The sequence below is a fragment of the Zophobas morio genome, unplaced genomic scaffold (assembly GCF_036711695.1).
Source record: "Zophobas morio isolate AGI-343-1 ecotype UQ-CSIRO unplaced genomic scaffold, CSIRO_AGI_Zmor_V1 ptg000005l, whole genome shotgun sequence".
Lineage (NCBI taxonomy): Eukaryota > Metazoa > Arthropoda > Insecta > Coleoptera > Tenebrionidae > Zophobas > Zophobas morio.
In genome coordinates, this window is record NW_026972110.1 from 7,910,569 (window position 1) to 7,929,946 (window position 19,378).

General features: G+C 31.1%; 1 protein-coding gene across 1 annotated transcript; it reads left to right on the forward strand.

The window, feature by feature from the left end:
- Window positions 1-7,509: 7,509 nt before the first annotated feature.
- Window positions 7,510-19,154, forward strand: LOC135122562 (ceramide phosphoethanolamine synthase-like). Its single transcript, XM_064046824.1, has 4 exons — window positions 7,510-7,619; window positions 7,725-8,348; window positions 17,704-17,996; window positions 18,052-19,154. The coding sequence occupies exons 1-4, from the start codon at window positions 7,588-7,590 to the stop codon at window positions 18,474-18,476; spliced, it is 1,374 nt and encodes a 457-aa protein (XP_063902894.1). The 5' UTR covers window positions 7,510-7,587; the 3' UTR covers window positions 18,477-19,154.
- The last annotated feature ends 224 nt before the right edge of the window (window positions 19,155-19,378 follow it).

Sequence of the window (19,378 nt, forward strand, 5' to 3'; positions counted from 1 at the left end):
TTCACGTTTACATGACCTCTAATTCGCCAAAAAGTGGGTTGTGCATACACAGTTTAAAGTTCATCCGAAGCAAGATGAAAGATTTTTTCTTTTTCAATGTGAGTAAGTAAATAAGGAATATTTATAAACTAAGAAATGAAACAACAAATTTATTTTGTTTAACATCATGTCAAAATACAACAGATAGGTAAACCATTTGACTTTCAAAACTATGTTAGAAAATTGAGAAAAAAAATGATTATTTTACGTTGGTTGTTTGTACTCGTAAGTACACACATTTATAAAACTGTTTTTCCAGTTTAAAATTAAATCGGCAAAAAACTGACACGTATAATTCATGTGAATAGACAACCATCATTACTACACTTTTGAGACTAGAGACCATTACATACTGCACTGATCTTCTACTGTTAATAGTTAATACATATTTATAACAAACTACTTTGTTATTAGATTTTCATAGTATTACTGCTACTTTTTAGAATAGGCAAATAGTAATATTATTTACGAATTACTGAAAAAAAAAAAATCAATAAAGCAAATGATTGAAAAATGTAGGTATCTACATAACAAAAAAGTGGGTGCTATAAAACAGTTTTTTTAATGAGTTCGAATTATTGAAGAAATGGTTGAAAACAAATTCACGAATAAGTTGCTGCAATAATTAAACCTAAAAATGTCGAAAGGAATTGAAATATTCGCTAATTATTATTTATATACGTAAAGCACAACTATTTATTATAATTATAATACAGAGCTTAATTTCAAGCTTCGACATAAAAGCAACATACCATACATCCACTTTAAAGCCTATTACAGATACAAAGTATTGGTAATAATCATAGCGTTACTTGCCCCTATATGTATGCATAAATTGTTGCTTATCTATCTATTAAAAATTATTTCAAAACGCTCTGTTATTTTAAGTCTGTCCGAAAGTAGGTCCGGTGCATACGAATCCGGATTAATATTCAGATCCTTGGTTCTTTTGAGTCCGAGTGGTTAATATTTGTGGTGATGAGTTGCTACCAAGATCTAAAACCTTACCTTTACGGATCATTGTAAAATAAATAAAGAAAGAATTCAGATTCAAAATTAACAAGTTAATAGTGTCACGTTGATCGGATTTTAAAAATCGAGGAGGGTAAAACTCAACATTTTATTTCTCAATAACACAAATTTACACGACACAGGGATTATGTACAAAATAATTCCGGCGCAACTTGACTGAATTCTCTTGTTTACTGAATGAATCATTCCTCTATTTAATCCCATACTTCCATTCTAAATATTCCGCGATCGAGGTTTTTCTGGAATACCCATCGCGATTTCCGCTTCCAGGCTTTTCTTTAGCGAATGCCGCATGGCCGCCGTCACCGACGATGAGTCACCCATGATCGCCGTATATACTAGGAAGCCCTCGAGAAAACCCGTAGGCATTGTGGCGGGGTGGTTTATGGGTTTATTTCGTAACAAAACACTACCACACAAAAAAAAAACTCAGGCACTTGAATATAATTAGTAACTTGGCAAATTTTTGTCTATTAATTGCACCTTATAACTTCTCACTCAAAATTTTAAAAGAGTGCGTTCGTAGACCTTAAATAAATCTTAAACATTAATCCATTTTGAGAGAAAGAACTTGGGAAGTTCTTATCAGTTAAATAAATATCATCGGGTACGCGATCCGGAAAGGGGTATATTTTATGTTTATTTTGTGTTATCATTTATGTGTACTTGTTTTACCACCTGAATTTTGGACATTTACCTGAGTACAGTAACTGTTATAATTGTACAGTTGAAAAATCGTCTTAAATAATCAGTCGGTAGATTAATGTTGGGACATCATATCAAAGTGCCTTAATTCTAAAAAAACGCATTTTAGGAATCCAAGAAATTTCGCTATTTAGAGCGTATTTTTCAATAAACATTTGAATTTTAATTAACCTTAATCAACCTTAGTAAAATACAAAAACTTCAAAGAAATGTTGGCTTGGTATCAAAACTGAAACAATGAGCTTCAGTTAAAGGTGAAAAAATAATTGGTAAAATTTTAAATTATTTATAAGTCCACGCAAAATCTACTTTGCGTATGTTTCTTTCTTTTGCAGTCTTAGAAAGACCTACAACGAAAAATGGTTAGCATAATTAGGTACATTTAGTTAGCATTCAATGAAAGGAAAATGTCGTTGCTAGACTCAAGGAAATAATTTTTTTTAGCAGTGAATGACACCCTAAAGATGACTGAAAAATTGATATATTATGAACTTTTAGAGAATAATAAACTAAGAAGACTTACCAGTCATTTCTGGGCCATCAAAAACTAGACATAGGTTTTTGCAAGAAATTAAATATATATATAAAATAATATATCTAAATAGATAATAATCAAAAATTTAATTTTGTAATTTTCAATTTTCATAAGTTAAAAGTTGCAATTAAAAGCCTCCGATAATATAATACCAATCAATTGCCACGTTGCACGTTTTACATTCCTGCTTAATGCGAAAAAGGATTTTAAATGTCAAATCAATAGATCAGTGTTGGTTTATATTACATTTTAGAATACTCTGTGCCCAGTGGGAGTCAAAGGAGCTAAAATTAGACCACTATGTCAAAGAAGTATATAATTCTTTAAGTGATTGTTTGTGTGACGGTTCTTCTTTTAGAATTTTTATTTTCAGTTTTAAAGCTTTAATTGTAAGTAATTTATGTAAATATACTTAGTTATATAGATACATAAAACAATTGGACCAAGAGTGTGTGGGATCCTTTGATGATTATTTTTTGTAAATACTCGTATCATTGATTCATCATTTCATGTAAGCCTGTTACGATGAAGTGTGTAAATGCAAATACAAGGGTTACTTTGGAAAAATTTAAACTGATGCGCTTATCATGGCGCGTATGAGTTATGAGTATGACCCTGTACAATAAACTACAAAAACAATACACTACAAAAATGTCACAGCGTTAGGCTGAGGAGGATTCCAAATAAATACTAATGCAAAACCTCATTTACCTAAAGCTATTTTTTTTATATTACGTTGTTGTTTTTCCCTCCTTTTCTTGTGTTTCGTTTGTAAGAAATCGTTAAGTTCTGTAAGATATATTTGGACACCGAGCCTGAAACATCTATAATAATCGTTTATTCTATACTCTCTTCAATAATATTTTCGTAAGTATTTTTTAATTTAGTGCTTATCGCGATAAAATCCTAAAATATGGTTTTTCTATTCCAGGGGTATTTGTGTATTGTGTATTTACCTATTGTCAATTGTCATTTCAAATGTTAAAATTAGACACGAAGTCACGAAGACACGGTAAATGTAAATGTTGATGTGATTTTTTTTGGAAGTTTGCAACCAAAACCAACAAAAAATTAAACTTCCACATCTGGCGATTTTCCAAAAAATTTTATTTTGAATTTGAATATTACCGTAAATAATAATAGTTCACTTGAAAATATTTTTTCTCAAAACGTCAAAAAAATATTCGTTTTTAGACAATAAAGTAGGTAATAGTATGTATAAATTAGGTAATTCACATGTGAGCAGTTTAATTTGTTTGCAACTTCGCTCATGTCAGTTCTTTTCATCAATGTAATTTTTCAACATTCCCTACGAACTATGGAATGTGCCCAGGCCATACCGAATAATAACACCGGTCAACATGAATTTTGAGTCTGATTGTTATTCTTTCAACACTGCTAAATAAGCAAAAAAATTGTTTCATTCGAAAAAGTTTGCTTTTGTAGCTTTCAGAACGAAATTAAGATTTTCAGAAAATTTTCCTACTTTTACACATTTATTGCATGTAAAAAAATAAAATAAAAATCTTTTTTTTTTATGAATTTGGATCAGTTATACTAAAAACGTTCTATTTGTATACAATAAAATTTTACAAGGGACTAGCTAAGATGTTCACCCACTGAATGTCCCACAGGCTTGACGTGCGCCGCTATTGTTCAACCTGAAAAAGAGTAGCTAAGAACCGCTCGGATTACTGGTCTTCTACTTGTCCGATTTTAAAATTGCAAATTATGGTGGTTATGAACCGTTGTGAAGGCTTAAACCATCATAAAATTTTATTGTATTCAAAAGGAACGTTGTCACTGTACATGAGAAATAAGGCACCCACTTTTTGTCTTGACTTCAAACAAGTAGTTTAAAATAAGCTTCATATGCTACAAAAAGTCTAACAATTGTAGCCGAAGCAAATTTTTTATCCCTTGTTTTGATAAATTCTCCGTACCGTATATGTAGCAAAATGAATGTGCATCGTGTTTACAACTTCTTGAAGATATTTTTGTATTTGGCGTCACATGAAATATATTGTATGGCTACCACGCGCACGCGCACACTAATTATAAATCACATGATTGAAATTGCCCTAGCCTTATTTTTAACTAAAGTAATTATTTTATTATTCAAAATCTTAAATATTTATCTATTGCTGTGAAAGTTACAAAAGCAAAGTTATCGACAAGAAAACGAAGTTTTTCCTGATTTTTCAATATAGAGAATCGGAAAATAATGATTAAAATAAAGACTCAAACATTTTTTTTGTCGACCGTTGTAATTCGGCATTGTCACCCATCCACTTTAGATGAGCTGCCGCGAACTACAGAACTGTATACATTTCACAACGAGCTGTATCTATGTGATATAATATTGTAGTCTTGCATTTGAAAAGAACGAGGAGATTTTTACAGTTCATGCCAATGATGTATTATTGTAAACATCAAGTGAGAAGTTATGAAGTGTGGATAGAGTACTACTTTATTAAAAAATGAAACTGGACATGATGGGTAATTCAGGTTCCTATTGATCACTGAGAAGGAATGGGAATAAGACGTTCATTTCACTGTCATTTGTCCATTTTTATTTTATTTATTTATTTATTTATTTTTTGAATAAAATAGTAATAATTTTAGTAAAAACATCCAGACTTTAGACATATCGTTACTAAAGTACCTAACTTGAGCCTAAATAAGTGAATTTCCCGTCACGTATGTTATGAAAACAATTTATTCTATTATTCTATTTAAATAGTGTTAGAACCATAAACAGCTAAAAATCTTAACATGAATTGTAGATATACAAGCAATAAAACAAAAGTAACGTGTTGGCGAAATTCGCCCAAGTTTCAACAACATTTTAGATTATAAAATCGCTAATTAACTGGTGTTACAAGTTACACTAATTACACTACTTTGAAGGCGTCGAATGCGATTCATTTTTGTTTAAACTATTGCCCTTGGGTGAAATTACAAACAAAATTCTACCTACCAATTTTAACACATTTTTACACTGAAAGCAAGAATTGCTAATCATACACGGGTGATTTGAATGAAGTTTTATTTTTCAAATGGGATTTCGCGGTACTGTCTTGATTTTTCTCTATACCAAATTTAATTTGTCAAATCGGGAGACCACATGAGATTTTAAAAACCTACATGTTACATTTTATCATAGGATTCGATTATTTAGCTTTGAGGGTGTTTCAATTTTTTCAACAATATCTTCTTTGTCGTACCATAAAACATTTATGGGATCCGGCCATCAATTTTTTGGCCCCTCATGTTGACACCACTTTTATCCATAACATTGACTTTGATCTTTTGATCAACTGTGTTAAAAATTTGTCCCAGGTAGTACATCTTTTCATATTTGATAATAACAAAATCATTCCTTTTGTAGGGTCGTTTGTCAACCAATTATCGTTTCTTGGAAGTATTTGCTTCTCTTTGTTGTTGCTTTTTTTCATGCAACCTCTTTCGTTCTAGTTTTTGGTTTTCTTTTATATTCTTTTTTCCGATGATCCAATCGGAAAAGCTCGCCACAGAAGAATTTTTTTCTTTGGGCAATTTCTTTTTTCCTTTCCGTTTTTCTTTTCCGGAGTTTTTGGCCAGACCAGAACCTTTTTGAAAGGCTATGGAACATAAGTTAATGTTTTGTCATTCTGTTTTTCAGGAGTTATTGGATGAACTTCAATATTTTGATTCTCACGTTCTGTTGTCTCACTATCTATAATGTAGTTGTGATTTCTTCAACATGTTCATCAAAGTTTTAAGCGTTCTCAGTAAAATTACTCTTTTCAGAACTGGAATTTTGGAATCATCATCAACTGGTACAATGCGTTAATCCCCAATGGTACCTCTTATCAACCACTGATACATTAAGCACTGCAAGAGTACCAGTAGATGAACTGCAGTTTTATGGATTACTACCTAATTCTATTGAGAACTAATATATTTTAAATTATTTTTCAAACATAAAATGACATGCTAGGAGTACAAACATTAATTTGACCAACGTTTAAGGCCAAATAATAAAATTATTTTGGTACTCACTTGCTTAGCGATCTACGTAAGAGAAGCTGTGAAATTGAGCTGGAAAGTGACTTCAGATTTTTATTAAGATTGCCATTTACCAATACCTCATTGTACAAAAGTGCAATAAAAACAGATTTCATACAGACATCTTCAAGATAATATTTCTATAAAGATTTTACGGATTTCTGCTCTGCAATTCTTATTTTGTAATTAGTTTTGCATGTTTGATCATCCACTGGGACCCTATCACTGACTGGGACTTTTACCTTAGTGACATGAAGAACCCTGGGAGTCCCCACTCCTGCCTTGACCTCCCGTTGGCTCTCTAACGCTTTCCCCGAAGGGAGAACCACCATCAAGAACCTTTTCACTACCCCTCGAGTCCAACATTAGGCCACTGTTACGAATTCACTGTTTTTACTGAGTTTTGTCAAAAACTGTAATCCTATTTCAAACCGATCTATACCTACCACATGATGACATTTTATCCTAAAAAATAGATTATTTGTGTTCTTAAGCGACTGACAGTTTAAATTATCAATCAAGTTACAATAGTGGACTCCATGATATGAATTCTTTGCAATAAGCAGCTTAACTTTAAATATGTATATTTAAAGTCTCTAGACCATGGTCTCTGGCACCGTGGTCTCTGGTAATAACCCTGTCAACAGCTGTCAATTTTAGCATAATGTTTGATAGTTTGATGCCTGTGCGTCATTCGTTAGGGATTTTTTATCTTGATGTTTAAATGACCGAAAACATTTGGCAGGTTGTCAGTTTTTAAAACATCAAATTTTTAAGTCATGGTTGACAGAAAAAAGAGAAAATTATTAAAAGAAGACGTTAAGGAAACGTAACCTTCAGTGACATGGTGCTTAACATGGTTACTAAATCGACCCTTATTGGTTACGAATACAGGGGAAGAAATAAAGAAGTCACAGTCACACTGCCGAAAATATAAATGTGTGACCTTGACAGGTTAATGCACGTGAATCAAATAGAGGTAACTGACTTTTGCAGTTAAAATGTGACCATCACTGTCGCACTGTCCCGGTCTCTATTCTTTTTACATTAGTGACTTCAGTCTCTTCAGCGATGTAATTTAACATAGGCAACTTAAAATACACACCACTGCAGTCCCGTCAGGTGTTATATTTTCGCGCGAACTCGCACAATGCGGAACTCGTGTTTCAGTCGGCGCAGCGAACTCAGTGATCGGAAGATCGGAATCACACCATCAAGACAAAAAAATGTGTCAAGAAACGCCAAACGTCACGTGTAGGTTAGTCAGACATCTCTTTCGCTTAATAAACATCATCAATCATTAACCATAAAATAGCAGCATAATAATGAACAGATAACAGTGGTGTGATCGCTTTTTTACCAGGATGTCGGACCCTCCTGTCATGGAGTGGACTGTGAGAGACACAGAAGTGTGGTTAAGAAAGGAAGGTTTCGACGACACCGTTATCAAAATACTGTGCCACGAAAATCAGCTCAACGGTAAATGTCTTCTCGTTCTGAATGAACACGATTTTGCCACCGAACCGTTGAACACACTCAAATTAAAAGATAGGAAATGTCTGTATATATCGTGCAAGTCTCTCCAAAGGGATAACCAGAATATTTTAATGGATCTGGGCCTACTCGAAATTCCTAGCGTCAATTTATATGCTCCTCAAAGTCATTTTAATAAACATGAATGTAGTGAATATAGTGAATCAGAAAGGGTGTCTCCGCCTGTTTCAGAAGATGGTCGGATACATAGACTGCCAGCAGAAAAGACCAAAGCATTGCTTAGTTTTTGTTATGTCGTAGTTGTTACGTGGATTACTGCGTTTGTTATGGTCATAGTACATGATAGGGTTCCTGATATGAAGAAATATCCACCACTTCCTGATATTTTTTTGGATAATGTACCTCACATACCATGGGCCTTCGATATGTGTGAAGTTACTGGAACACTTTTATTTACAATTTGGTTAATAGTGCTGCTTTTTCACAAACACAGGTAGGTCTTCCCTCGTATGTTCTTATTATCATTAAGTAAAGTACATAGATAAGTTGTTTACAGAATAAAGTGCTTTTATTTATGCACTAAAAAATATTTCTTTATGCTACAATTGTTTAAATCGTTGGATGAGTAGTCATCTTGTAAAAAAAAGCGGCTGCGTCTGTATTAGTAACACAAAAACATCCAAAGTTCAAAGTCTACAGAAATTAAATATGAACAATTTATCAGTTAATAATAGATTTTTTCAGAATTTACGTCTTTTTACGTATGGAATTTAACGATTAACGTTTCAAAAGTAATGTTTAGCTTTAATTACTGGTGTTATGTTTCACTGCACATAAAGTAGCCTTGATGTCAATCAGCAGGACATACAAACCAATAAATATATCATACATTTATAAGGACAGTAAACTCATTTATTTATACTAAAATTTGTATAGAAACTCCAAGTTGCTTTTTGTTGTACATTAAAAAAAAAAAAACTACTCCCTCCGTCCGAAATATGGTATTCATTTGTAACTTTATTTAGAGCTTCTGGAAAACATACCAATCTCGTTGGTAACCTTCCCTCACGACGAAGTTTGGATTTATTAAGATGAAGTATTTTATACTTAAAATTAATTAAATAAATAAATAAATAAATAAATTAGATTATTATAATATATTATTATTTATTATAATAAATAATTTATTTTATTTAATTATTCTTTCTAAAATCTCATATTTTTTAATTCAGCGGGTGTCGATTTATTTTGTTGTTATTAAAGTAATTTTCTCGGTCACTTTTTTAACAGAAACGAATGTAGATCTCAGTCCATTATTTATATAATGTTCCATTATTATACAAGTTGCGAACAAAATTACTTGATTATAATTTGCTAGTCATCACTCGTTAATTATAATAAGTTTGTAAAATGTATACCATATTTTCGGAGAGAGGGAGTCATATTTTCTAGAAGATAATAATCTAGTCTCGTTACTAGGTAACATATTCAAGATTCACCATTGCATGATTAAACAAACTATGAAAGTTATGTCCAAAACCACTCTCGTTTTTTTAATTTTCTGTCATTTTCTCTAGGTATAGACCAAAATAATAAATGAACTAAAGGAAAACTATATCTAAATTAATTCATCTGTTTCTTATGTAGCACAAATGAAAAAACGCATTAAAAGACTTTGAAAAGAGGGATTCGGACGCCAAGATGAGTACAGACCTGTTCAACAATGGTGCAAAAACTGAAAATATTACCTGAATATTTTTTTCTTTAAATGTTATTTAAAGTTTCATTTGTATATTTGTATTCAGGAAGTAAATAAATTTGACTGTTATGAAAGACACAAACAATAATTTAGACAGTTAATAACGGGGAATCATTTTACAAAATAACTGCAGACGTAAAAATTTAAATATTAATGACGTCATGTAGCATAATATTATAGTGTTGATAAGTTGTAAAGTCGTTTTCAATTGCAAATTAGTATAAATTTGTTTTTAGTGCTACAAAGTTTTGAGTTAAAAGCGATATCAAGTCGTGAAGGTAGTCTTTGTTAAATAAACAATAAAACATGATTTTTGTATTTCAATGTGTTTAAAGTTCATTGTCTGATACTAATAAATAATACCATTAATTCTCCGATAATCATTGAAGATCTATTGTCTCATTCTGATAAATAATATGGATATTGAGATGATTACAAATTAGCCATTATTGCAGTAGTTGACATTTGTTTGATTCGTTGAAGTAAAAAAAAATTGAACCGACTTTGGAGCATTACCTCATGGCCTTGTTAGATCGCACTATCAAGAGCTTTAATTATTTTTTACAATAATTTTATTGACTTGTTGATAGTGATAAATAATTTTGGTATTTATCAATGTAACTAAATAATCGTAACTGCACCTAGAATTTCAAGGAAATGAGACTCGCCTGTACGGATATAATATATTAATTTTCTGAAACAACTTATGTAATCAATTCTTTAAAATAGAAAGTTGTGTTTAAAACACAAAGTAGTGACGTATTTTTCATTGTATTGTCATTCATTCATCTTTTTTATTTTCCGAACTTAGGCTAAAAAAGTATTGCAATAGGGTTCGTCCGACGAACGACTAATTTTTATATCATCATGTTTTCTCGACGTTTCATGATCCCTAGAGTGTGAAAAAATAGGTCTTTCGTTTACGTCTATCTATCTATGTCGATTTCATTAGACAGATAATTTCCGAAACTACTGGAATGATTGTTGTGAAATTTTAAACGTATACTGGGAATATCGTGCTTATGACAAAACGTTAACCAAAATTTGTTTCATCATCCCTATCAATAATTGAATGACGGTTTCTCAAAATTTTGCTCATGCTACTTGCATTTTATAAGATGACACACTTCTGTACTTGTGGTATATGAATGAATTTGCCATTATTTTTTGCCATAGACATCTAAATTTGTGGAAAAAATAAGTCAAAATTGTATAACACCATTTTACAATTTAACTTTGAAAGTGCAAAACGGAATTCTCTAAAAGCATGGTAAATCGTTAAGTAACGTTAGACCAGTTTTTTGAAATAACGTCAACGGCTTTCTGGGGGCCTAAATCAATCAATTTAATTAATTTTTTGCACTCATGATCTTTTTTGATGGCTTTCGTGCATTCACCAGAGTGCGGGAGTTCGAACTTCCCGCACACGTGCATTTTAACTTCCCGTTGCCATGGTAACCTTAAAATACTCGCGTAGTGTCAACATTGTGATGTGTTGACGGCGCCATTGTTTATAAATAACTCACAGTTAATTTCTTCAGTTTAAAGGTTTATTCGTTGCAAAAAATATTGTACACAACACGTTCGTGAGCCTGCTTCCCGCATTCACGCAAATGCGGCACTCCCTTCGGTCGTGCCGCAAACAAGCATTCATGCGGGAAGCAGGCTATCCCGAACTAGTTGTGTAAATTACTATTTCAAAATTATATAATGGAAATGTTTCAAAAAAGCAAAACCATATTTCTGGAACATAAGTACCACCGCATCTCAAATTTTACTTTATGACCTGTAATCTCGTGTATGTTGCACCAATTTCAGAGCTAACTGTAAAATTTGGTGGTCCAAACTGTTTTCATGTAATGTAGATTTTAAAACAGATGGGTTATTGCACATTCAGAGCGATATTTACGTAGAAATGATTTGAAATGCCGTCACAAATTTTTGGATGATATGAATAGACCAATTTTTGCAAGCGTTTTATCACCGCGATAATTTTAAAGTACCCATAAATTTCAAAGTAATCACTTTGGGCTAATAAAATCGCCAACAAACGGATGAAAACTAAAAATCAACATTTGTGAAAATGTTGTTATAACGATGCCTTCCAACTTTAATTTTTAGATTTTTTATTATCATTTTGTGTAATTAGTTTTGATGATACGAAGATATTGTTGTATAATATGAAATGTTTTTTATTTTAAATTTGGTCTCTTTCTTAAGTCGCACTTTGATGGTAACATTATTCGTTTCGCTCGCCTTTGAGTTGTGGTCGAGGTTGTCTTCTGAGCTATATTTTAGATCTTTTAATCTAACATCTCGTTTTGGTTTTCGTTCGTCTGGTTGTTTTGCTTATGTTTTTTCTATTTTTCCACATATCCACTCTTTTATTTGTTTTATTTCACCTTTCAATTAAATTGCTTTATTTCATTGAAGTTTCTTCCTTTTCATTTCGTCGTTTCATGTACTCCTCCATTACCTATATGTATTTCTTCATCCATTGCTGTGGTTTGTGCTCATGTCTCTACAGCCATAAAAGGTTGCAGTTTCAAAAATCTTACCACCTCTTTCTTATTTCTTCAACAGAATGTTTAAGAATGTGGTCGTTTTTCTTACCATCTTTGTGTAACTATCGGTTCAGTTGATTATTATGGTACAAACCATCTTTTATACCGTTTCTACCCACGAAATATTTCAGAAATCTTCTGATAATAATCCTTCCAACTTTATTCGATGGTGGAACTATTCTACACAGGATAATGTTCTGAGCCATTCTCGATTCTTCATCGCCTAGCTTATTAATTCTGAATTTCATTTAACTTGAAAGACAGAACTGTAAAGTCGAAGAAATCAGTTATTTGAGTTAAAGTTGAAAAAAATAGGTCCCTTGTTTCTAAAATACAATCAGTTGAAGAAGTTCGATTTCTTGGATAAATAATATTTGATTTGGCGATTTTTTTTTACGATAATGTTGCAATAAAAAATTTTAGGTTTATTATTAAACTACAGATAAAGTAGTATACCTGTTGTATGTGTCAAGTAAAATTTTTAACTTTTTGTTGGAAACAAACATTATTACACCTTAAATTTCAAGCGAGATTTGCCTAACAAAATTTTGGGATGACGTTATCAAGTTTTTGAAAATAATGAATAGGTGAATTCTGATTAACTGTTTAACATGTTCGTGATAACCTTAAAGTTTATGCATAGTTTCAGAGTAATCGGTTCGGCTACGGTTTTGTGATTTCTAGGTTACATTGTAAAAAAATTCTTATAAAAATCTACACAACTAAAGTGAAAATAGAAATGGACTAGTAAATCACGTATAGAGGAATCATAATTCTGCGTATTTTAATTTAGATTTACTTGGCAAAATTTTGAAATAAAAAAAAAAACTCATAAAAGAAATGCACTTTTAGTGTCCCCTTTCCTGCTCAAATGACAAATATTTCGATAAAGTTTTATGTTTAGGAATGAGAATTAGTTTTTGTGTACTCAGATTTTGCTATGTAAAGCTGGTTTTAAATGGACGTGACTTGGCTCCAACAGTAAAAAGTAATACGCATTTTAAAAGTTACTTCATTGGTTTGCTTCAGATTTTGCAGAGGTTGATGTATATTTGTCTACAAAATATGGAACAAAAATAGTAGGAAGTTTATCTTATTTATTAACGACAGTATTTAAGTTTGCGCAATTTTGCACTTGTTTTGTATTTTTCTAGTACAATTGCAAAATTTGTTGACGTAAATAATTAGAATTTAATTGCTGTGCACAAATTTACTTGATTTTATATTAATTATCAAATCGAGGTGTTTTCAAGCAATATGACCTTCACTGATCCAAATAAATATGTCCTGAATTTATGGTGTTATTACTGATTGTCGATGTATACTATATTTTCCCGTCAGTATGACGGCAAACAAAATAGTGTATTTTTTCCAAATATGTGTTTTGTATTGTTATTTCACACGTAAAATGCATCAATTTATAATAACAAATAAATTTTAATCATGTGTAATTTCGAGGTTTGAATTTTATTGCTTGTGTTGTTATCATAAAATTACAACAAACGCCGGAAGTTTTGATATTTTTATTATTCAGCTAATTAAGATACTTTGTATGGATATAAATTTGTCACAAAAATTTATAATATGTAAAATTTACTGGGACCGATATACAAAGATGGGAACTTTTTAAGTACTGTGATTTATTACTGTAAATTACAATTATTTTATCTTTTGAAAACTGTTAGAAAAACAAACATGTGCATTGTAAATAAAGTTATACGTGTTAGTTTTAAGTTCAATTGTCATGCTGCTTTAAGGCATATTGGTTTGAAAATAATAGAAATATTTAAAATTACTCGAAACAAATGTTGAACAGGCAGAAAATAATATGAAAATATGAATCACAAAAAAATAGTGTATTAACATAGTGATCGTTTTATCTGTAGTTGAAAGTGTTGCCAATTTGATTTTTTTTATCAATGTAGGGACTGAGATAAGATCATAATAACACCGTAGTCTGAAAACATATTTAGGATTTACCAAGTAGCTCGAAGGAGAAAAATTAATACAATATGTTTTTTATGATTTAAGACCCATCACATTATCGATATTTTTCCAAAAAATGAAAATCTGTACTGTCGTTAATGTTTACATGGTAGATTTTTAAAAATTGTTTTTGCGTTATAACTTTTAAAACTTATATCTACGCTGTGCACATTTCAGTTAATGTTTGTCCAGAATTATAAGAATTTTATGGACTCCCAACGTTAATTTGTTTTACAGCCCTGTCGTCAATTCTATTGTACAGGTAAAGAGTCTGTCAGGAAAAAGCCGATGTTTACTGTACCTGAGTTGGCCCCGCTCTTCAGCTGTACAGTAAAATTGACAACAGGGCTGTAAAACGAATTAACTTTGGGCGTCCATAAAATTCTTATAATTCTAGACAAACTTTACAGTTACAGTTTTATAGCTTGTCCAGAGGTGTTCCGTTCTCAGTGGTAACAATATGCATACAATAGGATTTAAATAGTTAAATAGGTTTAGATAGTAGATAGTCCTATACTGTTGACGGTAGGTAAATAGATTTTAAAGGGTGGGTGGTTATTAAGGGTGCCACAAACTAAATACGAATAAAGTTCTAAACACGGAATGTAGCTGGTTCCACTATAAAATCATTTTCAACTAAAGTGAATATTATTCAAAGAAATTGATGATAACTTTGTTAAATACCGATAACATTGTATACTCAGTTCCGCTCACACCTCTAAAACAGCGAACAGTAGTGCTGTGCTAGGAGACGCCCATCGAAATTTGGACGCCCAATATTTCTAGAATATTAATTAATAACAACAATTGCCAAGGTCGTGGCAACATGTGTTGCACAAATACGACTTATTTTTTTCATTGATTATTATTATGCAACAGATAAAAAAATACAAAATCACGTTATATAGGAGGTGCATAAAGCAATCATGTAAGGTCATTTTAATTAACATATTTATGTCTGATGGGCCATGGCTAATTAAATACACCGAAAACACAACTAGTTTTAATTCCATAATATTAATCAAGTGAGTAGCTTTTAACTGTAAAAATTATGATTTGTTCTAAATTCAATTTATTTTAATATTCAGTCACATAAAAACGTGAGCAATCAATACAATTTAAATTTTTCGACTATACATTCGTGCACAAAATATAAGTATTTAATTTATTAGATTTCTACGTTACTCTTTAATTGTACGTATATATCTATATCATGCCGAAATTAATGCAGTCGGGTGTAATTTTTCGTGACATGAGTTTTTAACTTTTTATTATTATACTAAGGTAACTATTTTTTATGATACCACAAACATAACACTTTTAATGAACATCCGTTACATTTTTTTTATGTAGCACAGAATTCTTTTAACTATTTGGATATATGCCGATGTCTTTAGGAAGAAATTAAATTCTAGTGCTATTTTTCTTAATAACATTTTACTATATGCGAAGCAAAGTATTAACTTCCGGTTGTTTTGCAGGGTCATAGTAATCCAATAATAGAATGCATTACGTGTTACAAAAATTTCCAAACGATCATCTGTTCAGTGAAAGAAGTGTTGATCACACCGTGTGTTGTAAATATCGAAGAAATTCAGTAAAAAATTCAACAACAAAAATTTATAAAAATATTCGGACTATGTTTTCTTTGTCCGAAAGGATTTTAAATTTAGATTTTTCTGGATGATCGCGCATCAGACTTGTGAAAAATATATTTTATTATTTGGAACCGATCTTTGTTGATGTGGTACTCGTTTCGCTTCAAGAGCACAAACAATAGTGCATGCATTTAGGCGTCTCTTTCAATAAATTAAAAAAAAATTGTATTGCGTCATCAACTTTTCACGTGAATCAATATATAGTATAATTAACGATAATGTTAGTCAGCCATTTTTTAACTAATCGTTAAAATAAACCAATTCATCACGCGTAAACAATAAATTATAAGGAATATGGGTGGAAGATTAAATCGCCGATATACGAGTATGTTGGATTACATGCTTCAAGTACGATTGTCTTAATTATTTTAATTTTTTGGTGGTTTCAGGAAAATTAGATAATTTAATTGTATCACTAAAATAAATTGTTTGATATCATTGGCACACCGTTGCATTTTTCAAACTGTTGTGGTCATTTTAGTTTTAATTTTTATTGTAAATAGAACTAATTGGGTGTTAGGCATTTAAATATTTCTTGTTTATAATTGCTGTTAAATATTAAAACATCAATTTCGTATTATCAGCTTTACCTAAAAGTTGTAAGTCGATTTATTGAAAAAGTGTAAGAGTCGTAGATAAAATATCGTAAGTGATTCACACATAATGGCTGTTACTCACTCGGATGATTTACAAATTCGCTTTCGACTTGTGTTTAAACTTCATCCTCGTGAATAATAAGCTACATTATATGCTCATTACATATTATATCACTAGTCTGTCACTTAGAACTTGGTGACACAGAATAAATTAATATGTTATCCTTCGGTTCGTCGTTCCAAATGAGGCATTTTATGAAAGACCGAACAGTACATGAGCTCTAGCTTCCGAAAAAGTGGCAGCATCACTGAAATCTTGGAAATATCTCCAGCGTCATTTGAGCGGATGGAAGGTTAAAAAAAAACTCAGGTGTTTATTCAGTAGTACACTACTCCACTGAAATCTGTACTTAGTTAAATTTAATTCTGCGTTTATTTGTCTTCTTTTTCTTTACTAATTTGTACATCATTTGTCAATAGTGAATGGTTCTTTAATAAAATAACGATTACTAGTTAAATTAATAATTTATAAATGGTTTTGCGAGATTTTTCGGAGTGGCCGGTTTTTTTTTTGCCGGTCAGTGTATGTATACACAGCATGGTTGTGGGGGTTTCTAACAACAATTTGCCACAACACAGCTAAAGAGAAAAAGAGAAATCTCTAAACTCGTAGAAATGTAAAGTTTTGATTTATTCGCTACATATATTTTTAATTACCTATAGACGTAAACAAAACTATTTCAAAACTTAACTTTACCTTGTTTAAAATGCAGTAAGGCAAGTCTTAGTAGAATCACTAAAATTGATAACACGCAAAAAAATAAACTGCACGAAAACCTGTTATAACCAGCATGTTATGACTTGCATTATTTGCAACGTGGGTTTTATTAATAATAATCTAGCTGTTGACATCTACAGAAAAGTTCAATTTTGTAATTGTCTTAATTGGTTTCCTTTATATTAGTTTCCTGTGATATTTAGTTGGTGTTACTCCAAATCATACATTTATATTCCCAACGAGCCATTGTTAAACTTCTTATTTATTAGTTTTCTGAATTTAGTATCGTCCATAAAAATATTGTAGGATGCACGGTCTAAATTGGATTATTTTGCTCGTAGGATTTCTCTCGGTTCTCGGCCTCATTTCGCTTATTACCCCGTTCGCAAAATAAATTGACACGTTTAGCACACGTCTTGTAAATAACAATTTTATATCCCTTATACGCGTAAAATATAATTTTTTTATGCAAATGGAACTACGTACATGTTCAATTTTCTTTTGCAGATTTATCCTTATGCGTCGGTTCTTTGCTCTTTCCGGAACCGTCTTTTTACTCCGCTGTGTTACAATGCTCATAACATCGTTAAGCGTCCCTGGAGCTCATCTTCAGTGCACTCCACGCAACTATGCCACCCAAAGTTCTTCGGTTTTTGGTGATTTGGCCACAAAATTGTCGCAAGCTTATGTGATATGGAGAGGCGCCGGCATGTCTATCCAAGGTGTACGGACCTGTGGGGACTATATGTTTAGCGGTCATACTGTAGCTCTAACAATGTTAAATTTTTTCATTACGGAATGTAAGTTGATTGTTTTCAGTTAATAAGATCTAGTAATTGTTATTGTTTTTTGCAGATACTCCAAGACACGTTTATTACCTACACACCTTGTCATGGATGATGAACATGTTTGGCATATTTTTCATATTAGCTGCTCACGAACATTACTCGATCGACGTCTTCGTAGCGTTCTACATTACCAGTCGCTTGTTTTTATATTATCATACGTTGTCTAATAATCAAGCTCTTATGCAGAGGGATTCCACAAGGACCAAAGTTTGGTTTCCGTTATTTTCTTATTTCGAGTCGAGTGTTGATGGTATAGTACCTAACGAGTATGAAACACCAACTGAAATTATTTACAACTTGTTGAGTTTTTTTAAAAGTAAATTAAGTTTTTTAAGATACTTGCATTCTTGTTTTACTGCCAAAAGCAGTGAAGTCATAGATTCAAATCATGTGATGGATAATGTTCAAGAGAATAAAAGCAAACAGTCTTAATTTTTTAGAACGTTATTAATTTATTAATTTATTTATTATATAAATAAAAGACTTGTAATTTTATTTGTAATGGTTAATTTTTTATACTGTTTTACAAATTTATAGTTTAAAAAAGAAAAGCACATTAAAAAGTATATGTAGTTTATCAATACCAAAGTTTTTGTATTTTATGCAGAAGTATTAAACTTTAGGTTTATTCTTGTTAAATAAGACTAGTGATATAAGAAAACAAAGATTTACACAATTTGAGAAATACTGTTAGAGTAAATTTGTAACATTATCTGATTCCCAAGCCTTCCATTATTATTCCAGATAAAAATTTAAAGTGATAAAATCTAAAATATATATTTAAATTAGGTAGAATTTTTTACAGGTCACTAAATTGAGACTTAATTTACATTTTCGTTTGTTATTCTAATTTATCTACCAAAATTGATGTACTTTAGAATTTTTACTGTTTTAAACATTGAACATAAATATTACAATTATTAAAGGTTTCGGGTTAGCGTCTTTTTTTTATTTTTGAAAAATGAATACCCGAGTTTGTCCGAAAATGAAGATCGACTAATGTAAGACGTAACGTCTATGTTCAGTGTTTACTTTCAGATATTTTTGTTTTGGAACGTAGTATAATGTTTAGCTATTTGTTATTTTAAAAATATATTTTTCTATGTGCAACGACGCATTTTTACTTCTATATTTCATCACCTGTGAACAAAAATTGTTAACCGTTACTTTTTGCGAAAACAGCAACTTGTTAATCCATAATACAAAAATATCACATATTCAGTAAAAATGAATTAAGGAGTCAACACACAACTACAGGTCATTGTATTGTATGGAATATTTGACATAGTATTGATTTTTAAGTGACCACACTTTTTTTAAATTATTCCTACGTT